The sequence below is a fragment of the Schistocerca americana genome, chromosome 3, assembly GCF_021461395.2.
Source record: "Schistocerca americana isolate TAMUIC-IGC-003095 chromosome 3, iqSchAmer2.1, whole genome shotgun sequence".
Classification (NCBI taxonomy): Eukaryota; Metazoa; Arthropoda; class Insecta; order Orthoptera; family Acrididae; genus Schistocerca; species Schistocerca americana.
The window spans coordinates 255,165,085-255,190,454 of NC_060121.1; the positions used below are offsets into that span (position 1 = coordinate 255,165,085).

The 25,370-nt window shown below is 39.3% G+C and overlaps 1 protein-coding gene across 1 annotated transcript in view; it reads left to right on the forward strand.

Annotated features, from left to right (window-relative positions):
- LOC124606003 (dynein beta chain, ciliary) overlaps positions 1–25,370 on the forward strand; it is an 809,537-nt gene that overhangs the window by 438,306 nt on the left and 345,861 nt on the right. The window contains exons 41-42 of the mRNA XM_047137965.1: positions 8,217–8,372; positions 17,731–17,941. Of these exons, the coding sequence (XP_046993921.1) occupies positions 8,217–8,372; positions 17,731–17,941 (367 nt within the window). The remainder of the gene's footprint in view (positions 1–8,216; positions 8,373–17,730; positions 17,942–25,370) is intronic.

A 25,370-nucleotide genomic window follows, 5' to 3' on the forward strand; every position in this document is an offset into this window, starting at 1 on the left:
CTATTAGATAGAGTATGCCAAAAAGTGCTCTTATTTAAGTCTCATCAATGAGTTTAGCATTTCTATGTCTCTGAAATTTGATTTTCAAATTTATTACATAAATATATGTGCACTTAAGTATAATTTTCTAAATGCTGCTGTCTAAGAAAAGATCCAGTAACTTATCTTCAGAAAGTATTGCTGATGCTTGCATCTTGGGGTCAGGTAGATGAGTTATATTCTCTGACCTAGTTCTCACATTTCTTTTAGGAAAAGACTTAGACCATTTTGTTTTACTGTCCTTCCCAAGATAATAGGAAATACTTACTCACTGTTCTTGTTATCATATTCATCTGCAGATTGTTCAGTTTCAGTATCACGATCATTTTCCATTAGTTGATCATCTTCATTTGAATCAGATTCTTCAGAATCAAATACGTCATTTTCATTACTCTCTGCATCATCTTTGAGCCACCTCATCCACACTTCAGGAACGGAAGACCCATCCACTCTTCTTTTCTTTGGATCTGACATCACTAACATAGTTATTTTATTCAGATTAATAAAAATTTTAAATCTTCAACAATGCACCCATTTGAAAGTTACTGAGTATGGGAACGCTGCAACTTTAAACATAACAAAAATAATCACAATGTAAAACTGCTGGGTGACAGGTGTACCCCACTCCAGGGTTAAAATCAGCTCCCCTATTTCAAAATTTTGTTCCTTAACTTATTCATTTTGTGATTTTACTCTACAACTTGCATTCTCTAGTTTTCTTTCTTTACCTCAATCTTCATTGTAGTTGGGAAGGACACAAACATTTTTTAATAGTGGTTTTTCCATAGTGGGCCCCCTTAGAACTATGATCGGCATGAATCCTCTGGTAAATGAGGCAACTCAGTAATTTTTTTTCCAAATATTTCACCACTATACTCCATCTTATGTCTATCATTTCTAAATTGAGGTCCACTGTTGATTAATTTTCTGCTAAGATTTGAAAATCGACAAACTGATTATGTGCAGTTACTATTTTCAAAATATAGGGCTGAACATATTTCAGATAACATTCCAGAACCACAAAGATATACTTCACTGCATGTAAGTTCAGTTCAGTTTCCACTAAATCCCGTAATCCTTTTTGTATAAGTTACTGCAATACTTTAAATACTGCTTGGGACAGACACTAGTTTTTACTTTCTGGCAAGATTTGCTGCTTCTTATACTTGGTTTATCCTGACTTTTTAAATTCCTAAAGTAATAAAACTTGCTCAAATACCATATGCATTTTGTAGTCCCAAAAAGTCCATATCATTCATATATCCACCAGACTAATCTTTTCACAAGACAGTGAGAAATGTAAAGTCACCACTGTTCTTTGTTTTCAGTGGTACTTCTTTATGATTCATGGAGAAATACCTGCCAGTGTTAATTTTGTTCAGCAGCCAATTCCCCCATCTCAGTAACATTATTAAAATGAGAGTCATTACGTTGGGTCCTTATAATTTTTTGAGCTCGTTGACTTACCTCTGTGTTGTGTTCACCTTTTCTTAATAAATAAACCTCAGCTTCAGCCCTTAGCACTTCATACTCTTCCTTACCAGTCCTACTTAAAGGTTAACAGGACAAGACAGCCTGTTCATAATGACCTGATCTCTTGCATATTATCTTCAGTAACAATTCTTGCAACTATGACACAGGCCTCCATAAGCTAATAATGAACTAAGTTCCTCTCTATTAAAAAGGTAAGTACTTGATAATTGGTACACTGATGATGTTTCAGTTCATTAACAGATATCAATGTGGTTTGCAACTCCACAGTGCTTCTTTTTCTGGGGGCTTGTAATCCAATTTGCCCCTTCCCATGATGTGATTGCCAAATACTAATGATCTGGATCTTTGTCATTTGGCTTAAACTGAAACTGTTCACATCGTACACTATAATATGAAGCATCAGTTGCTAATTCAAATTCTTAATTGAGTTGTAGATGATGAACCACATATGTCTTTAATGTGGCTTTATTCCACAATTTCCTTGAATAGATAAGTATCTAAATTTATCCCATATCACTTACTGCTTGTATTTTAACAAATCTATTAGAGCTGGTTTGTTAAACACTGTCCTTTGAAGAATTTCCAGTAGAACCTGACCAGACCCAAATATGAGTTTAATTGTTATCACTTTTGTGATTCCACGCATTCCTTAATTTCTCCATTGCTTTTATTCTTGTGTATCAAGCCTTGTCCCACATATACCCATCAGGCAACATCAGAAATCTGATCTGTTCCAAGGTAAAATATGATGTGTGTTGGTACCTTTTGTTCTTTAGTCTTCTTACAAGCTCTTCCAACAATCTCTAATGTTCATCCCATGAGGTGATTGCCATTTTTGATAATCTTCCCCATTATTTTAGAGGGAGAATATTCCTTCTGTGGCTGTCTCTGATAAACTATTTTTTGGGATGATAATTCCACAGTAAAGAAAGAAATATAAATAATTAAAATAAAAACAATAAATTGTTGCTGTTTTTCCCAATTGGTCAATATCTTTCGGTCTCCACCTGATTGAGCGTGTATTCATATTTTATGATACATATTCCTCCATCTGTTTTCTTTGCTATTTACAGGTATGTGTTGTAAGCACTATCAGATGTTTTGATTCTAGTCCTTGTTCTAGCATCCCTTTCAGTTTTGCTGTGACAGCTTCTTCTAGACCTGTAGGAATAGGCTAAGATTTCTGGGAGGATATCATTTGTCAGTTTTAAATTAACATCGAACTCTTGAATAGTTCCTGCTTCCTTCAAAAAGGCTTCTTTGTACCTGCACTTGATAAAAAGGTTTTCTAATGCCTTCTTTGTCTATCCAAAAGTGTGTCTTTGTTTCAGACAACTGAGTGCTTGTACTTTTTCTCAATCTTGGCCAGTTTTTAATCCAGATTTTCTTGTATTCACCCTTTATTGATTGCTGTAATTATTATCTCCTACTTTCTTTCTGTCTTCTAGATGTAGTTGGACTGTTTCCCCAGATGTTGTAGTTAATTTTATGTCCTCTTCATAAAATGCAAAGTTGCCTAGGTCTTATACTTATTCCTACAGTGTTTCATTCCATAACATTTTTAGTTAAGAGTATGAACAATAAATTCTACAGATACTGTATTCAAGATATTGTAATGGGAAATAAGACATCTTCTTTAACCTTCTTATTGTAATGCTGTGTAATAGCACAGTCAGCCATGACATCAGGCATTTTCATTGGATAAAATTTTGTTCTAATAACTTTTGAGTCTTTTGCACTTATTTCCACCCAATATTCTTTCGAGTGAAAATTGAGTCTGTCTTGTTAGGAAAACTGCTCCCAATTTCTTGTTATTGAAGCTTATTTACATACTTTCTTTTTGATTTGTCATTACTTTTAACATTGAAGAAGGTAACTATCTTCTTACAGCCCCCAAATTTATCAAGATTGGTATAGTTATTGTCTGTGAATCTACTATAGAGCTTCTTCTTTGGTTAATGATTAGTTAAATGATAATTTTTTTCTTTAGTGACATTAAATTTATGAATATATTACACTTCATGATGCATTTCAGGCATGTAACCAGAGCACATTTTCTGGATTGTTACCATTATCTCATTAGTCATTCTATTCTTGTGGCTGTTTAAGCCCAAATTCCATACAATTTTTCCACAGCATCCATCTACCCATTCACTAAGTGGGGTGTTCCACTGAGTGGGATACTTGACACAAAATTTAGTACTGGATGTCTTCACATTCATGTCTGTCCATCCAGATTGAGGTTTTCCACAGTTTTCCTGAATTAATAAACAAATCGCAAGATAGGTCCTCCCCATCTTTCTCCAGGCTGAGCTTGCTCTCTCTATAATGACGTAGTCATTAAAAGGCCATTAAAATCTCATTTTCTGTAGATTTGCTCATTTACATAAGATAAACACTCCTTCCTATTTGTTTCCATTCCTGTCATTTGATTCCATGTTAAGGCTGCTTTATCATTAAAATTATACTTTTGCTCTCACAGTTGTTACAAGGATGGCACTGTGAGAGCTGTTGCCTTGGTTTTTGTTTTTAGAGTTAAAATATGTAATTACAGTTATTTCTAATGTAAATACTAATTTAATGATCTGGATGTAGAAACTTCCTGGATGTTAGCATCGACAGTACAAAATAGTATGTATAATCCAAAATCAGCAATTTTAGATATAGGTTACTAAGATCAAAATAGACCTGACAAACACACACAATGATTTAGTAATGGCTGCTTTGGTTTGGACTTCGTTCATAGAGCTGTGACCAGTAGTCCTACCCATTGTACATGTGTTGTGAGTACAAATGGGCTGCTGCTGCCCATCTCAGCTGTGTGTGTTGTGTACAAAGGTCTGCAACCCCAAAGGAGTATGCATTCTTTGCACATGTGATGGCAAAGCCCACAAGTAGAAATGGCATTTTGTAAAAGACACTTGTCCAAGATATGTAACATTGATGTTGAAAAATTAAAAGTGAATGGCCATTGCATGTAAAGTTTAATTCCAGATTTTCAGAATACATCCTTGACCTCCAAAACCAGGTTTTATCCACATTAACCAATGCTGTAACTATATTTTTCAGTGTTCACAGGTTTTTTTCAAATAATCCTGTATCACTTGTCTTCTTTAATTTGCTTGTCAAGTTAACAAATGGTTCAAATGGCTCTGAGCACTATGCGACTTAACTTCTGAGGTCATCAGTCGCCTAGAACTTAGAACTAACTAAACCTAACTAACCTAAGGACAGCACACACATCCATGCCCGAGGCAGGATTCGAACCTGTGACCGTAGCGGTCGCTCGGTTCCAGACGGTAGTGCCTAGAACCGCACGGCCACTCCAGCCAGCTGTCAAGTTAAAACCCTTCTCTTCAGCTTCCTCAGACAAACTTTTTTCCTCACTCTTTTTTCTGTTTTTCAGAAAAATCTCTATAAACTTAATCTTCCCTCAGTGTTCTTGATGTATGTTTTAAAAATCATCAATTTAGGGCTTGTCTGTTATGGCAACGAAGTGTGAGATATCACTTTTATGTTCACCACCAGTTTTTCAAATGAGATCATCAGATATCATACTCATGTTCAGAATCTTTTCACAATTCTCAGTAATCCACTAACTGAATTTTTCATCATTACCTGACAGTACCTCACAACAATGTTAAATAGGTAACACTTTCCTGATGTTTTAAAAACTTTTATCCCACTAATTATAGTAGGAAAGTTCTGGTAGAATGTAGATACTTTAGGAGTAAAGGAGACCAATCTCCAGAAATGAATAAACGTGTTATCGACAGGCACACATGAAATAGAAAGAAAACTTTCTAGCTTTTGGAGGAATTCTTTCTTGAGTTAGAGTACAAATACATGCAGAACGCCCCTCCCCCACCCCTCCCCCCCCCCCCCCCCCCCCCCCCCCCCCCCACACACACACACACACACAAAAGGGTGCACGCTCTTGCGCATCCCTACACGACATCAGATTGATGCATAAGGCAGTTCGTTAGGTGGATTAGGTTGGAGTGATGGTTATGTCCCATGGGATAGGTGGAGGGAGAGAGAAGTAGGAGGCAGGAAAAGTGGTTTAGGGTGGGTGGCTATCACCTCAAGGGTAGGCAGCCTGTATGCTGTCTAGGAATTTGTGATGGAGGAGTGGCAGGTGCAGGTAATAGGCATGTGGTGGACAGGTGTCAGAGCTGGTGGAGTGTGGCACACTCTGACGATGAACTGGGATCCGATTTGGGAGGGGGTGGTAGGAAAGAAGAAGGGGAGGCTGATGGATAGAGAATTTGGGGACACTGTGTTACCGGAGATTGAGACCAGGACACTTAAGGAACTGAAGGACATGTTGCAAAGATAACTCACGTCTGTGTAGTTCCTGAAGTTGGTGGTAGAGAGAAGGACCCAGATATCCCAGGTTGTGAAGTATCTGCATTTTGGCAGCTGCCGTCCCCTCCACACCAAAAAATCCCTCTCACACAACCTGGTCACCTGTGGACAACTTATCTGCATCAGTAAGAGCTGTCATGCGCAGTATACTGAAGGTCTTGTGAAGGCCTTCAGAGACAAGCACTAACACCTGAACCTACACTGCAGGCAAAGTTCCCTTGCCATATCCTCACACATCCTCAATCCTCCCCCTGCCCACGAGAATCAGCTACAAAGGTGTGCCTCCCTTGATACCAAACTTCAACCTGGACTGAAGCAACTGAACCATACCATTAGTAGCCGGCCGCTGTGGCCAAGCGGTTCTAAGTGCTTCAGTTCGGAACAGTGCTGCTGCTAAGGTCATAGGTTTGAATCCTGCCTCGGGCATGGATGTGTGTGATGTCCTTAAGTTAGTTAGGTTTAAGTAGTTCTAAGTCTAGGGGACTTATGACCTCAGATGTTAAGTCCCATAGTGCTTGGAGCCATTTGAACCATACTATTAGTAACGGCTTTGATTATCCAGCATCAAGCCCTGGAACAAGAGAAATCCTACCGAAGATCCTTCCCACACCTACTAAAGTAGTGTTATGTCAGCCACCCAACCTACACATAATCTTAGTCCACCCCTATCCTATTCCCAATCTCAACCCCTTGCCTCAATGATCATATCCCTGTGGAAAACGTAGATACAAGACTTGCCCAATCCACTCCACCAGCATTTCCTATTCCAGTCCTGTCACAGGCTTATCCTACCCCATCAGAAGCCAAGCCACTTGTAACATGTAGGGACATAGGTGTGTTTCTGTAAACCAGCTTGGGAGAGGATTGCTGTGAAATCTTTGCAAGTTTGTTTGTTTGTTTGTTTGTTTGTTTGTTTGTGTGTGTGTGTGTGTGTGTGTGTGTGTGTGTGTGTTGGTGGGTGGGTGAGCGGGTAGGTCAGTGGGTGGGTGGGTGCAAGCACCTGTCGATGATTCAACTCATCTGATTTTATCCCGGTAACCGATACTAATACATGAAAATTATCCATGCCATCCATCAACCTAAATGTAATGACTACGTGAGACTGTAGGCTAATTCAAAGGCAGAATAACATTTTCACATCAAAAAAGTTTCATTCATTGCATCTACCAAGATCATTGTTTATTTTACACTATCTACTTACCAACTTCTTTGTGTGAATGAGCTGTGCCCAGTAATGGCTTTTGTGTCTGATATTCGAGTGTAAATGAAGCACAAGGTCATAGTTTCTTACAGCAGTCATTCTTCAAAAAGGCCCTAAACATAAAAAAAAAAACAAAAGCTCCACATTCTGGCCCTGATGGACCAATCTGAACTGACCAACCACTGTGCCATCTTCCACCAGTAATATTATTGAATGCAGTATGGAGGGTCATGGGGTCAGGACACTGCTCTCCCAGCAGTTATTGGCTTTCTTGACCTTGGAGCTTCTCAGTTGGCATTGTAAGGCTTAGTGCAGCACCTTCCACTCTTCCCACCAAGGAAAAATCCCTGGCAGTACAGGGAAGCAAATCCAGTTCCTGTGCACAGCAGCCAGACAAGCTGACTATTGAGATACAGAGGCAGACAACCATCAGATAAACCGTGTGTTAATAATAAATTAACGTAAAATCAGTGCTAAAATTAACAAATTGGACCAAAGTCTAACGCCCAGCAATATTGCAAATACAGGCTGTGAAAGCATGCATTCTATGTATAACTTAATTAACTTTATTGTTTATGTTAAATTAATGCCTTTTATGTCAACTGAAACCAGTTTACACATACAAAAATCCCATAATGAGCGTTTGTAACATTCTGAGATATTTTATCCAGTCACAAGACTCCGATGCTGATTAGTGAATATTCATTGGCTTATGAAAAACCCCATAATAAAGCAACTGTAAATAATATGTATATGAACGTAAGCTAAATGAAGTAGATTAATAGTTTTTTTCTCAACCTAAGTTCTTCCAGGATAGTAATTTTCCAAAATTTCTTCATACTTTCTTTCAAAAATCAGAAGTACTAAAGTACATTTCACATAAAAATTGAGATAAACGTCTGAAAAGTGGATGTAGCATTGAAAAGAAAAGAAAATAAATTTAAATTTGTGATCAAAATTTTTTCCTCAAAATTTGATTTGTTTGGTAGCTGAATGAAAAATTATCTAACTTATTAGACTTGTTTCTTATGTATAATGTTATTCAATTGGATCTCTAGGATCACAAGATGCTTACGGCTAGAAGCAGTAAATGGAGTTTTATATTTTATTGTAGGTGGTAACTGATGATGTGCCAGTGTTCATGGGTCTCATTGGTGATCTGTTTCCTGCTTTGGATGTACCTCGAAAGAGAGATGTTGATTTTGAACGTAGTGTCAAACAGGCTGCAGCAGATCTTCTTTTACAGCCAGAAGATGGTTTCATTTTAAAGGTAGAGATAAATATAATTATTATTGCATGTTTTGAATCACATCTCTTTGAGATAGATATGTGTGATGTGAGTAACAGAATATGATCCTAGAAAATTATGCCTGCAAATTTCTTTTATTACTTATTTACAAGCAAAATAGATTTTACAATGATTAAAAACATTCTCATTGTCAGGTCTTTTGGCCTGTTCTCCCTCAGTTAAAAACATTTCTTCTGTGAATAAATGTCATTAATGTAGGTTTATAATATGGCTTTTTTTTTAAACTTTCAAAAGTTTCTATCTTTCTCTTTGGGCATCAATTAGTAATTGACTCAACTTTCCAGAACCTCTGTAGGCAACTTGGCACACATCTCACAGTGCCCTCTTAAGCAGGTACTTATGAAGAACCTCCATCCTTCATAGCCTGTCATTTCTTTTGTGGGAAGTGTGGACATTTGTATGAAATAGGATCTGGTTTGTAGGTGGGAAACTCCAGTACCTTTAAGCTGGTACTTAACCAAATACTCACTCAGACTCTAGGCTCTAGACTGTACTGAGTAATGTCATTCTGAAAAAAAAAATCCGAATTTTTATCTTTGAGTATTTTCTGAGTAATTTCTGGTATGCAATTCTCAATCTGTGAATTCACCCTGATTGTTACTGCACACATAACTTCTAATATTCTTTTCTTCACATAACATGTTCCTTACACAGATGAGCATGTATGTCTTCATCTTCAAGCAGTCTGCCTCTGTTATGAACTTCACTCACCATATAATCATGAGAGAGGCAGGTTTCATCAAAAGATGCTTTTGTCATAGTGTCTTGTTACTGTATACTAACTGCATAATAATAATGTTACTTCGGAATTTAAATGTTGGCTATCAATTCATTGTTATTTATTTTACGAGCGTTAGGCTGTGGTCCAAGGCATATTCCTCTGCCATTTTGTCTTCTGATCCTGGAGACATTATCAGAGGCTGCAACAATTTATAAAGCAGTTATAATTTCAAACTAGCTCAGTAAGCAAAACTGTTTGTATTTATACACTCAACGATCAGTACGTGATGTCAGTAGACTGTTGTCAAAGATCACAGAATTGCACTGACGTCTGTTATGGAATTTATATAGTACTAATGGGCCCACGAGTTTGCTAATTTCCATCCTTCTTCTTTCTGGTCAAGTTATTTTTATGTTGTCAAATTTCTATAACCCCTCTGTACATTCTATCATAGTAATTATGATAAAACCTTTGTATCAGAGAAGCAAATTTGGTGGTTCCGTGGTCTCAGTGAATGATCTGCTTCTGTCCATTTATCTGTGTTGCCCAGAAAATTTCTCTTTTGCTTGTTAAGGCAGGTGTTAATGCTTCTTTTGTACAGAGAGACCATACATATTCAAAAGCACAAAAACAACTTTAAGAGAAAAGAATAGAGACTGAAATTAGACAAGCTGTGGGTCTTAGTAACAAATAAAGCTCCTCAACTTGCACAACTTGTCAGCATGACTCTACAACCTTTGGTGACACTCTGATGATATCACAAACTGTCTGTTGCGTTGCATGCATACAGATAACCAGTTCAGCTTGGTGAGCTTCTTAGGCATTGTAACTGCTTTGTAAGTTTTGTATCCTCTGATGATATCTCCAGTACTGGAAGACAAACATTAGGCAGGTAAACATGTCTTGGATCATGGCCTAATACCAATAAAACAAATATCACCAAAAACACAGACCATGAAAGCCTGCATCTTTGTTAATCATTTCCTGTAACTTATATACCATCTGGTATGAAATAAATTTTCCTTTTCTTTAGAATTTACATTTAAATTCTTATCTTTTTTATATATTCCCTGTCCTAACGAGTGAATTGTCAGATGCCCAGAAAGCTTGCGGATTGACAGAGTTTCTAAATTAATCTGTCTCTTTGTACCGTTCCAATGGTTATGTTGTCGATGAGTAGTAGATGCTTCCTGTCGTGTGTGTGTGTGTGTGTGTGTGTGTGTGTGTGTGTACTCTCTTGTAATGAAGGAACATGTTTATATATTTGTCGTATATCATTTATTTGTATATTTATATATGTATGACTTGTTTTTACGTATGAACCATTGTGTATTGTAGTAACCACATTTATATGAAACTGAAGTGGCATTTGAAGATTAGTTCTAGGAGAAGAATTCAAATCTGGATGTCCAACTTTTCATCGTATGATTTGGATATCCAATCAGTGTGTCCAAAACCTTTAGGATCAAAATTAGATGAGATAAAGAACACATTGAAAATGACAATTTAAGCTCATTGCTACAGTCTCAAATATCCGTGTTGTCTGTTATACGAGACAGGCAGCTGATCCCATAGCGGTTTCATTGCTGTTCCACACATACTCATGTAACTGTAATCTTCAAAGTGTGTGATATGATACTGTCTCATAAATTTCTATTATTTGAACAGTTTTGAACAGTTCTTTTCATGTGAGAACAGTTTGGATACTCCCTGTTGTATTAAAACTGTCTGCTGTATCAGAAATTGAATCCCGAACCTTGTCTTTTATAGGCAGTACTCTTACTGTCCGAGTCCCTTATGTACAACATGTGACCTGTCCACAAAGCTTCAATTCTGCCATTATCCCTCTTCTAACAGGCTTGCTTAACAGAATCTCTTCTGGCTTTCAGAACACAATTTAGGCTACGAGAACAGTTGATATCTTACATAGAAAGCTCATACATTAAGAGCATTGCCCGTAAAAGGCAAATGTCTCGATTCAACTCCTCAGTCGGCAGACTATTTTAATCCACCTGTATGTTTTACATATCTGTTCATCTGCTAACTCCTACTTAAGTGATATTATTCTGAGTTAACTGTTTACATGTTGACTGATGGGAGTATACTGACGGACACTTCAGGGCCTGATGGCTGATAATGCACGTCTGCCGGTGGCCAAAAACTCCACTCTGTTTAGTACAGCCTATCTTTGGATGGTGTTTTTGTATTGGAACCACAGTTACATGTGGTCTGTTGATGAAACACATACTTTAGAGAAAAGTGGTGTGTAAATGCAATTTTGGGCTGGGGACATATTAACAGTTTAACCTTGATCACAGTATTGGCATCTTGCAGATCTATTTGCTGTAGATTTCTTGCAGTACTGTGCAATAATTTGTATTTCTCGATTGAACTGGTGCTGCTATACAAGAAATCAGGTGCAATATCCATTAAACATTCTCTGGCAGCCAGAAATGATTACAACAATCTCATGGTCCAATATCAGGAAATACAAAAACCCACTGCCTGACAGTTACACAATAAAAATATAACAGAAACAAAAAAGTGCAAATAAGATGCCGGAAGTGTTACATGAAGATTTCTAAACTCATGGAAGGTTTGAAGTTTTTAAACATGTGAGGAACGTAGTAACACCTCTGCCAACCACATTATTCACAAACACACTGATTTCCATGTACTTGCATCCACATTTCTGCTTGCATACTCAATAAACTGTATATTGTGTGCATGATTGTTTCTTCTCTTTTCGTTCATAGCGTTGAGGGACTAGATAATTAACTTTATTGGAACATAAAAGATAAACCGTAACTCATACTACTCCATTAAATAATACATTCAACAACATTATAAAACATATAACTGCATAGGCTTCTGTGGCCAGAGTCAGTTGACATAAAAGTTTTCTGGATATGGTGCCGTGTCATAATGTATAAAACAACTGCTGCTGGAGAAAAACCAACGTTTCAGCAACAGTTGCAGTGGCCTTCTTCTGGGTCTAGTGGTACATTTTAGCTGTACATGGTCCCTTATATTTTTTGTTGTTACTGTTCACTGCGCAAGCCATTACATCATTATTTTTGAAGATAGTTCATTTCATTGGTCACTTAAGGAAGAAGGAGAGGGGACTTTATCATAATAGATTACTGCAGACAAGGGAGAGCATAATCTCTGCTGTCTATTGGCTCCTGTGTTATGTGCTATGATTGGAGGTCAGCATCGAATGAGAAGTTGGCTGCTGTTTACCAAATGCTGGACGTCGTCCACACGGTGACAGTTACTTGCCAGTAGTGCTCGAGCCTTGTGTTGACAGTGTGGTCTGTTGGGCTCTGATTGCTGGTAGCCAAGACGAAGTATACAGGACAGACGTCGAAGTATGCAGTACAACGGAGATCACACTGGGGCACAGAGTATATCGCAAGCCAACACATACAGACAGGTATCTGCACACCAAGTCCTACCACCACCCAGCGCAGAAGAACTCAGTCATCTGTTCTTTGGCAATCCATGCACAGCACCTAAGCGATGCCCAAAACATAACATATGAACTTAAAAGGCGATGCACAACGTTTCCACCCAATGCTACAGCCATAAGTTGATCCACACAGCCTAGTCGACGAAACCAAGTAAGAAAGATAAGCAAGAAATAGAGAAACTGCAGCCAACAGTGCGCTTACCTTATGTGGAAAATGTTACTGACTGAATAGGCAAACACCTTCTTCGGGGTGGGATGCAGCCTGTCTTTCATAGTGGTCACAGGATCCAGGATGTGCTAGGCTCCACCAAGGACAAGCTGGATGCATTAAACACTGCAGGTGTGGAATGTGAATGTGGAGAGGCATACATTGGCGAGACTGGCAGGCCAATAGCAATGCGCATTCGGGAACACGAGCGCTATATGCATCTAAGGCAACACAACAAATCTGCAGTGGCAGAACATCAGCAAGACTGCGGAAAAGAAATAAAATTCAGCGAAGCCTGTGTGTGTTGGCCAAGCAGGCAGTTATGACGAAACGCAAAATTGAGAGGCCATCGATATACTTAAATATCCTAATAACATGAATAGAGAGGATGGACTCAGGCTTGCCCCTTCTTGGCTGCCAGCAATCAGAGCCCAATTGACCGCACTGTCAACACGAGGCATGAGCACTACCGGCGAGTAACTGCTGCCGCATGGCCGACATGCAGCATTTGGTAAACAGCAGTCAACTTCTCATTTGACAGTGACGACCAGTCAGGGCACATAACACAAGAGCCAATAGACAGCAGAGGTTACGTTCTCTCTCCTCCACAATAAAGCATTCAGTCTTCAGGCCATGAGTAGCCTACCGGGACCATCCGGCCGCCGTGTCATCCTCAGTGGGGGATGCAGGTAGGAGGGGTATGGGGTCAGCACATTGCTCTCCCAGTCGTTATGATGATATTCTTGACCGAAGCCGCTACTATGTGGTTGAGTAGCTCCTCAATTGGCATCACGAGGCTGAGTGCACCCCGAAAAATGGCAACAGCACATGGCAGCCCGGATGGTCACCCATCCGAGTGCCGACCACACCCGACAGCGCTTAACTTTGGTAATCTCACGGGAACCGGTCCTCTGCAATAACCTATTAAAATAAAGTTCCCTCTTCTTCTTCCTTAAGTGACCAATGAAACAAACTGTCTTTTATGACATAATGGCTTGCACATTGAACAGTAACAACAAAATATAAGGAACACTGCATAGCTAGAATGCACCAGTAGACCCAGAGAAGGCTGTTGCAACTGTGGCCGAAACATTGGTTTTTCTCCAGTTGCAGTAGTTTTATACATTATGACGTGGTACCCTACCCAGAAAACTTTTATGTAGAATAAAACATATATACATAAATAGAGAGAAGACGTAAGTCAGTGACTGCACCAAAGATAATCTTCAAAAATAATTATCATTTGTGTGTAGCATTACACTGCACTTCACCACTCCCCCCTTAGTGTCAACAATATTTTCTGTCGAATGGGAAATGCCATCTGGATGAGGTAACAATGGGTCATGCATAGGCTGCTGACAGTACATTAGAGATTGACTTTTACGTCTATTGTGGCTGACCTGTAATGAATGGTGGAGCAGCTGGAGTATTTGTCAAGTCCGTGTCACAGTGTGCTGTTGCCAGATTTACGTATGCAGCTTTTGTCTGAAATCTGATGGAGTAATGCAGTCATTTGACACATTTGCAAAGAAGTCGCCAGACAGTCATATCAGCTGGCCATAAACAAGTTCCACAGTCATGGCTTTCAGGCCTCCTCTCTGTGACACATTGAGACCCAGGCAACATCTCTGTCCACCACTGTGAGTCATGACATGGAAGTGACACTTTCAGTTGGCAGTGATGCTCTTCAACTAAAGCATTCACTGCACATTGTTAAGCTGTAGTCCTGTTCTGCTTCATACGCAGTAGGATGCCAAATATGGCTCAAATTGTTTACCGTGCTCTGTTGTAATTCCTAGAGGCACACAGAAATGGCTGATCCATCCCCAGAAGAACACAAACACAACAGTTTCTATGGTAATGTTGGTGATTGGGAATGCTTCAGAGCAGCGTGTAAAATGATCGATGGCTGTAAGGCAGTAGGTGTATCCTTCTGATAATGGGAGAGGTCCGGGTGGACGATAATTATTTTTAATGATTATCTTTGATGTGTTAGCCAAATATTCCTCAGAATGTCATTACTCACTGCACTGTTCACTAATGTATGCAGTCATCATGTAGCTGCAATGGAGTGTGATCGACTAGCTCTTCAGTGTGGAGTAGTTTTTCCAACTTCTTCACCTCAAGACTGCGAGAGCAAGGCAATCAGGGTGTTCTTGATGATTAAATAATGACCAGTGCTCAGTGGTGATGCCAGAATGTCTTGTACTTTTGTGACCATATTTTCATTGAGTGCAGCAACTACATAACTGTACTTCATGTCGTCTGTAGTTACATGCGTTAGCACAGACTCTGTAGTTGCATAAACCACAGCATGGATTCTGTTGCCAAAATGGCTATGGGTTTACTGTCATGTGATTAATTAGTGGACTGTTAAACATGTCTGTAGTTGGTGGCAGGTCTGACATCATGGAGTTAGGGTGAACAGGGGCACAGAAGATCGGTGACATGGTTGCAGATGTTCGTACTTAGTGTGACTTGACGGGATACCAAGTGTTAGTGACTGTCAAATTTCACATTAGTGACTATCAGAAACCATGTCAGAGTCATCAAATGTTGTGGGGCTAGGCAATTAACTTAACTGCAACATAAAAACTAAACTGCAACTTATGCAACTCCATTAAATGGCACATTCAACAACAGAATAAAACATATATAAAAACAGAGAGAAAAATAAGTCAGTGACTGCCCTAAAGATATCACTTGCGAGTAGCATTACACTGCAAATAACATTGCAGTTCAATAGTTTACATACTATTAACAATTAGTTTTTGTTTCCAATTCTCATTGTGAAATAAATATCCTGCATTAGTCAATGTCTTCAAGGTACACTGAATTCACATGTTACAGTAAGATGTGATTTATCTGCAGGCATCCAGATTTTGACCATAAAGGACATCTATAAATCAGGATGGAGCGAAATAACTTTATTTTATGTGGTTTACAAATCTTTTTGTTCACATGAACCACATTGGCCTTGTCAGTACTGGCAGTGTGTGGCTGAATCAAATGTGAGGCTCTGCCATATTCAGTGATGGCCTCATGGCAGTCAATGTGTTAACTAAGATATTAACATGGAAAACCATTTGCTGACAAAAAAATAAAACATCTGTTTCATGGCAGACATATTACAGACCTATGACTTTTTTTTATTTAAAAAGAAAAAGCAGTTCCTTACATATCAATAAGTAACCAATTCTTGTTGTCACATAAGGTAATAATTTCTTTGTAGGTATTCTCCTCAGCCATATGATGATGATCCCATATCTGAATCCTCTAGGGGACAGGTGTCAATAACCATATGTTACTAATGCCTCTCAGTCGCCTTCAAGTATTCAGACAGTCATTTAAATCAGTTTTGGGTCTCTCTAGCAGACATATTGTCACATTTGTCATGAAAAAGAAAACAGTGGACATCATTTAACAATACCTCTAAGGAAATAACCTACAGTCTTATAACTATAAGTTGAAATACATAAAATAGACTAATGTTCTCATCAAAGCTCACATTTTCTCTTTTTCAACATAAGAAAGTCATTATTTATGACGAAACTGAGATAGGCTTTTCTAAGGTCCAGATTTAAACATCTAAGGAAGTAGCTCATCCCACAATCAGCATTGATCAGTGGTTCTCTCATGTGTGTTTGGGAAGAAATTCAAATACCTTTCATTACGCCATCCTCATTCAAATATGTCAAACTTGTGACTAAAGAGAAATTAAATGTAGCACTAGTGAATTTGAGATGCGTCAGTGATTGAGAATTGCATCCATGAAAATTAGAAAAAGCTGTGGAAACCCTCATAGATGACAGCAGTAAATCTCAAATGCCTTTAAATACCAACTGCACAAGTTGTATGGACATGTAGAAGGTGATATTCATGCAACACGGATCCATTTTAATTTGTTTCGTTGTAGATGGTTGTCCAGCTGTAATACGTGGCTGCATATTGATAATATTGGGCAAAATTTCATGTGTTTGTGGTATGTGAATACCCCATTATACCTCTGAAACTCCTTTTTAACATGCCTACAAATATTTTCACCTCTGAAAAATCTAGTTTTTGTGCCTTATGTGTTTCCCATGTCAGTGCCCCCAATTGTTGTTTCAATAGGACAAAACAATGTGAGTTTGTTTGCATTTTCTCATTAGGAAGCTACTTACTGATTACAATTTTCGGGCAATAGTGCAGAGAAGTTATATTGAATATTTGATGAATCTCTTCAAATCTTCTAATTTTTTTATCACCTATGACACCTTATTCAGGGAACGGGATTGTGGAGTGTTACAATAGTTTCATGCTAATGTGTAGAATAGTATGGATTCTCAGTACTAACTGTCAGGGGGTCCAACTCCCTGTGCATCAAATAAGACACACATAAAATAATTAAAGATCTTATCTCTAGCTTTTGTCTTCATTGACAGAAGGGAGGGTGGGGAGGTATGGGCAGTTCACCCAGAAATCAGATGAAGAGAAACCCACTCCATCTGAGGGTAAAAGGAGGCACAGATCTTGTCCTACTGAGACGAGATTGATCACTTTTAATCTGGGTTTTGAGTGATCTTCCACTACTTCTTGCCATCCCCAATTTCGCCTAACAATATCCTCTTTTCTGCCTTGGAGAATGAATTTAGTGCCAGAAATCCAGGAGTAATGTTTTCATTTACTTCATGGGTGTCTATCAGATATCTATCAGATATACTGGAAGTTGTGACACCAGCTTATAGCTAAATATTGGGTAGCCCATCTGTCTGTGAATGTAGTGTATTTCTGAACAGAATCTGCCTTTTTTATATATAATATAGAATGTTTGAAATGAAAACCCACATTCTTATTACTGTGATAACTAAGTCTAAAAGGTTTACATTTTATATGTGAGACACATAAAGCTCTGTAATCAAACCAATTATCTCCGCAGGTGGTACAGCTTGAGGAGCTGCTAGAAGTACGCCACTCAGTGTTTGTTGTGGGAAATGCTGGGACGGGAAAGACACAGGTGTGGAAAACACTTCTACGAACATATGTGAATATGAAACGCAAGCCAGTATTCAATGACCTTAATCCAAAAGCTGTTACAAACGATGAACTCTTTGGAATTATAAATCCAAATACTCGTGAATGGAAAGATGGTAAGTCAGAGAATTATTTATTCATAAGTTGTAGAATAATAGCTTTGTTCAGTTCACTGGACCCAATATTTCAGATACCTCATCTCATTATTAATTCCTCTAACAGAAACTACCGAAGTAAAATCTACTTTTAAGGTTTTTAGCACATAATGTGTTAGGCTAGTCTCATATTATAATCAAATTAGAAGAAACGTGTCACTGTTATTCATTAACTCAGCAAGTGAGAGAGTGCCACAGTCAAATATTATGAATCTTAAGGATTTGATCCAAGAGGGCTCCTCTTGGATGCCCCTTTCTCCCATCTGTATCATTTTCTCTACATCTTCTAATATTTTACACTGTGGTTCAGAGTCCACATTAAACTTTGGGACCCCTTGTAGTAAGTCATTTGAAAAGTAGGAGCAAGGCAAGGACATACTACATCCAATAGGACCATGCCTATTAAATCACCATGGTGTTCAAACCAGCCTTTGGTTTGAAGACAGCTTTATCTTCCTTTTTATCCACAATTAGGCAATAGGTACCAACAGAGCAGTCATTTCTAACAATTGCCTGTAATATTATGCTTTTGGTTAGTTGTTCTAGTTTTAGGGGGTAGCAAGTCAGAAAGTTAGTTCTAATTCAATCTGTTTTTAGACGCTTTACATATTACATTTTTATTATTTACTTTTAATTGTTGAAAGACAAACTTGCAGAAATACACACTTAACGTAATGGTGCCAGTGTAATTCATGCGTAATGACCCAGACAAAAGTTATGTAAGATGTAGTCTTTTAATTTGAGACTCATTTATTATGATTACTTCACAGCCCCATGAGAATGAAAGCCTTATTGTCAATAATTTTCAGAAGTGGTGAACATAGCTGGTAAAAAACTGAAAACAGAATCAGCTGAGCGAAGTTTTACAGCGACTCATATTCCTAAACTTTTAACGTATTTTAATCAGTGTATTTGTCAGACTTAAGAAACAGATAAAACTTGGGAAAAATAATGATGAAAAGGTTCACAGGCAGACACTGGAGGCAAGAAGGTATTACTCTGTACAAAGTATTAGGGAATGCAAAAGATCTAAGATGAGTAACAAAGTATAACAACTAGTATCCAGCCTCCAGTGTATCAATGATGAGCTTCACAGAGTCAATACATCAAATATGAGAACTGTAGCTGCAAGTGAAAACTATTGAAGAGAGCTAAGGAACAACAAAAGAAAAAAAAGCTAGTGGACAGTAAGAAACAAGTACCTATCAAGGAGCATTTATTTTGGCAGGTAGGTTCAAAGTCATGACTCAAGTGCCAATCTAATCCATTTAGTGGACAGTAAGAAACAAGTACCTATCAAGGAGCATTTATTTTGGCAGTTAGGTTCAAAGTCATGAATCAAGTGCAAATCTAATCCATTTATGTTCCACACATATTAAGCAACCAGATATAGGGTTTTGTTATTGGAGACAGTTTTTCTGTAGGCATTCATGGTTTCAAACCTCACTTGAATGACCAACCTACCATACACAGCCCAAAAGTACCACAATATTCATTGTAGCTGCTTGCAAGAATTTGTAACCCAAGTGAGAGTTATATGTCAGATTATCCATGTGGTGTCTGATCCACAAGTTTTACACAACACTTAGTGCTGACATGAGTACACTTGATCTATAATGATTGTATGCAGCATCTTTTTGTCAAAGATTTTCTAAAATGTAAAAGCAAGGACAAGGATATTTGTTTTGCTGTGTTCAGGTCATTAGGACCTGCCCCTCTAATGCCAGTGTTTCAGGTCTGCATAAATGAAAAGTAATGTTCAGTATGTAATTGGCCTTGGCTTCCTCCTGACCTTCACACATGCTAGCTTCTTGTCCCTTTATTTCCTTCAATTTTTTCTGTTCATTTGCCTGTTTAATTATGTTGATGAATTTTTTGTTTCCATGATAATGCGTATAATTCACTCTCTCTCAGTTTCCTCCTTACCTCATTTTTTGCCCTATTGTTATCTTGTTTCATTCTGTACCTTTTTCATTTCTGCCAAATTTTAGTTCATGCTAACGACCTACCAGTCAGTTATTCTAGTCTAATGTTACTTGCAGCTCCCTTTTGGTATCTTTTAACTTTCTTGGATTATGATTTTGGATTGATTTTTATTTTTCTTTGTCATTTTCTCTTACTTCATGTGCTTTCCCATATTTATTGTCTGCATTATTTTCCTCTGAAGGAAGTACATAAAATATTCCAGAAACTGAAATGTAATATCTAGCATTAACCAGTCAAATATTAACAATACCATTGAATGTAGAAGGCTCAAACAAGTCTCATGACAGCCATATCATGTAACATTCGGACGGACGACGGTTCAATCCCGAGTCCGGCCATCCTGATTTAGGTTTTCCGTGATTTCCCTAAATCGCTCCAGGCAAATGCTGGGATGGTTCCTTTGAAAGGGCACAGCCGACTTCCTTCCTCTTCCTTTCTTAATCCGATGAGACCGATGACCTCGGTGTCTGGTCTCCTCCCCCAAGACAACCCAACCCATATCATGTAAAACCATAAAAAAGCAGTGCAAATGTTGGCAGGCTCCTCTCCAAAAGATATTCACTGTTATATATATGATATTAATCTAAAGTACTATTAGAAGACTGCTGAAATATCTGTCTAGGACCGAAGCCTAGCAGTTCTAGTCCCATTCCAACCTTTATATCTGCAACCTGTAAAGACGTTTGGTGTGACCAACATAACTATACATGTATGTGGGCTCTCATTTGCTCTTTTACATGTGATAGCAGTCATTTCAAATTTATTTATTTATTTATTGCTAGAATACAAATTTCACATTGGAAGTTCATTTAGGAAGCCAAACTTACCTGGGAACTTTTTCCCATCCTTTTCTATATTTATTCATGTTTTCCTACCAATTTTCCCTTTCTGGCATCATGGAAAAACATGTAATTTATCAAAAATTGTTTTCTTATGTTTATCTCTGTTGTCTTTAAAATGGTTGACATCATGCACGAAAGTCTAGAATAACTTCCTTTGACATTTATTTAAATTCTGAAATTGTCATCATACGCTGTCTAACAAAAAATGTACAGTGTGGAGGAGAAAAGAAAATGAATAGCCATAGGTTGAGAGGATATGTGAGGTTATTTCAGTGATTATGAAATTGACTAAAATGTACTAAGAACTTCACTGTATGAGCACACTTAACAGCATGAGGTTGCACTCCTTTAATCCTGAGGCAAGCTGGTCCACAACTGTTGTAATTAGTTCTTGGTATCCTGCTTACTGGCCCTGGGACAGAGTTGAAGTCTGAACTGGCCTCACACATGTTCTGTAGGGACAATTCTGGAGATCTTGGCAGCCACTGGGTTACCTTAACACCATGTGAACAGTTCACAGAGACACACACCTTGTGTGGACTAGCACTTTTCTTTTGAAAACACATGAGTATTCATGATGTTTGTGAAATACTGCTATGCTGTCAGTGTTCCCTGAGTCACTATCATCCATGACGTATAGTCAAACCCAAGGTCTGTGCATACCTTGACACCAGGAGTAGCACCAAAGTGTCTCTTCAGAAAATTGGAAGAAACAGATCTTATTATGAGGTCACCACCATACTCACAGCGATGGTTATATGGGGTAGTGCAAACAAAGGTTCTTCACTGAAACACAGTGTGGTGCCATTCATCAGCAGTCCACTCCTTATGGTATTGGCACCACTCCAGTGGCAACCATTTGTGTTGTGGTATAAACAGTAGCCTCCACATAGGACAGTCATTCCCTAGTCCAGATGATGCCAGTTTCTGACCACAGGTGCAGGATGATACAAAATATTGTAGGAAGTCCATTACTCATTCTTCGTTGGGAGGTACAGATGTGAACGGTTTATTATATGCTTGGTACACACCATGGTGATCCGTGATCCTCCCTTGTGGTTATCAGAAGTGGCCCACGGGAAACTAGATGACAAATATGCTGGCCCTCACTTTCCCAGTCAGCCCAACATCGGGTGACTGTCACATCTGAATGGTGCATGAATCTGGATATTGCACAATTGGACAGCCAGCCAAATTGAGACACACAGTGAGACCCCTTTCAAACTCTGTGAGGTGCTAATGATGATGTCTCACATGAGTACACATCCGCATGTCCTTCACAGTGATCACTCAACATCTGATGCTGTTCCTGCCAACTATATATCCTACAAGGCCTGTTGACAACATTAAACATGAACAACAGCAGAACTCTGATTGCTGTTCTACCTGCCACATGAAATTCAACTTAAGTTATTTACGTACCCACCAATGGTATGTACATGTACAAAGTTACATTGACATACAATCATGTCTTCTGGGTGCTTCGCTTTTTGTGTCAGGTAGTGTGTATGCAAGGCTTAGCTAGATAATGATATGCTCCATAGGTGGCGCACATATGATGGTTAGGACTTCTAATGCTGAAATTGGCTCATAATATAATTAATTCTTATTGTGTTGTACCCAAGCTACAATTGACAATGAATTAACAAGTTAATTATATTGGATATGTATTGATCTCCACTTCCATCAACTCAGCAACTTTAATATTTTTTGCTGTAGTATATCAGAAAAACTATTACTTTATTTTTCTTTGATCAACTTTGCCATTCTCTGAAGAACAAATAACTTCATAGGTTTTCTTCTTGTATGTGTAAAAACTTTATAGCATTTAAACAACTTTATTCTGTTTTCTTTTCATTTAATCATGTGCATCTGCCTCTAGTGTGTGAGTGTGTGTGTCATTTCATTCTGTACAAATTACTTTATGCAAAGTGAACTGGCGATTCTTGCTGACTACACAGAACCGCAGTTGTCTTTCCAAGTCCCATCAAAACAGCAACTGAGAAGTTCTTTCCGTTCTGTTTATCCTGATTTCTTTCTTTTTATAACTTCAAACAATGGAAAATCCAGGATGGAATGCAACAATATGAGAGAATTAAAGTTGCTACTCACCATATAGCAGAGAAGCTGAGTCGCGATAGGCAGAATAAAAAGATTCACACAATCATTACTTTCGACCATTAATGCCTTTGTCAGCAGTGGACACACATTCACACATGTACAAACACACTCATGCTCATGCAAGTGCAACTTGCACACAAGTTTGCAGTCTCAGAGAGCTGAAACTACACTGCGAGCAGCAGCACCAGTGCGTGGTGGGAGTGGCGACTGGGTGGGGGTAAGGAGGAGGCTGGGTGGGGAGGGGGAGGGATAGCATGGTGGGAGTGGCGGACAGTGAAGTGTTGCAGTTTGGACGGAGGGTGGGAAAGAAGATGCGGAGGGGGGGAAGGGGGTGAGTAGTGGAAAGGGGAGAAATAAAAATAAAAATAAATTAAAAGACTGGGTGTGGCGGTGAAATGACGGCTGTGTAGTGCTGGAATGGGAACAGGGAGAGGGCTGGATGGGTGAGGACAGTGACTAATGAAAGTTGACGCCAGGAGGGTTACGGAAACATAGGGTGTATTACAGGCAAAGTTCCCACATGCGCAATTCAGAAAAGCTGGCGTTCGTGGGAAGGATCCATATGGCACAGGCTGTGAAGCAGTCATTGAGAAGAGGGGTATCATATTTGGCAGCGTGTTCAGCTACAGGGTGGTCCACTTGTTTTTTGGTCACAGTTTGTTTAGCGGCCATTCATGTGGACAGACAGCTTGTTGGTTGTCATGCCCACATAGAATGCAGTGGTTGCAGCTTAGCTTGTAAATCACATTACTGGTTTCACAGGTGGCCCTGCCTTTGATGGGATAGGTGATGTTAGTGACCGGACTGGAGTAGGTGGTGGTAGGAGTATGTATGGGACAGGTCTTACATCTAGGTCTATTACAGGGGTATGAGCCATGAGGTAAGGGATTGGGAGCAGGGTTTGTGTAAGGATGGACGAGTATATTGTGTAGGTTCAATGGACGGCAGAAAACCATGGTAGAAAGGGGTGGGAAGGATAGTGGGTGGGACATTTCTCATTTCAGGGCATGACGAGAGGTAATTGAAACCCTTTCGGAGAATTAATTCAGTTGCTCTAGTCCCAGATGGTTCTGAGTTACGAGGGGAATGATCCTCTGTGGCCAGACTATGGGACTTTAGGAGGTGGTGGGAGACTGGAAAGATAAGGCACGGGAGATTTGTTTTTGTACAAGGAGGGGAGGATAATTACAGTCGGTGAAGGCTTCAGTGAGACCCTCAGTATATGTAGAGGGGGACTGCTCGTCACTGCAGATGTGAAGACCACGGGTCACTAGACTATATGGAAGGGACTTCTTGCTATGGAATGGGTGGCAGCTGTTGAAGTGGAGGTATTGCTGGTGGTTAGTAGGTTTGATATGGACAGAGGTACTGATGTAGCCATCTCTGAGGTGGAGGTCAACATCTAGGAAGGTGGCTTGTTGGGCCGAGTAGGACCAGGTGAAACAAAGGGGGGAGAAGTTGTTGAGGTTCTGGAGGAATGTGAATAAGGTGTCCTCACCTTCAATCCACATAGCAAAGATGTCATCAAAGAATGTGAACCAGGTGAGGGGTTTAGGATTCTGGGTTTTTAGGAAGGATTCCTCTAGATGGCCCATAAATAGGTTAGCTTAGGATGGTGCCATGTGGGTGCCCATGGCCATGCCACGGGTTTGTTTGTAGGTAATGCCTTCAAATGAGATGTAATTGTGGGTGAGGATATAGTTGGTCATGGAGACTAGGAAGGGGGTTGTTGGTTTGGAATCCATAGGGCGTCTGGAAAGGTAGTGTTCGATGGCAGTAATGCCATGGGCATTAGGAATGTTAGTGTACAGGGAGGTGGCATCAATAGTGACGAGCAGGGCACCGTGTGGTAAGGGGAAAGGAACTTTGAAGAGTCGGTCGAGGAAATGGTTGGTATCTTTTATATAGGAGGATGGGTTCCAGGTAATAGATTGAAGGTGTTGGTCTATGGGAGCAGAGATAGACTCCGGGGAGAGGTTCTGGGATGGGCCTAAGGATTTGAGTAGTGACTGGAGATCTTGCTGGATTGCGGGAATGGAATCACTTGGCATGGTTTGTAGTTGGAACGTATGAACGGCCACTGACAAACTGTGGCCAAAAAAAAGTGGACCACCCTGTAGCTGAACACACTGCCAAACATGATACTCCTCATCTCAATGACTGCTTCACAGCCTGTGCCATATGGATCCTTCCCACCAACACCAGCTTTTCTGAATTGCGGAGGTGGGAACTTTCTCTGCAATACATTCTATGTTCCCGTAACCCTCCTGGCCTCAACCTTGATTAGTCACTTTCCTTACCCCTCCCTTTTCCCATTCCAGCACTACACAACTGTCATTTCACCGCCACACCCAGTCTTTTAATTTATTTTTATTTTTATTTCTCTCCTTTCCGCTACTTACACCCTCCCCCCTCCGCACCTTCTCTCCTACCCTCCGTCT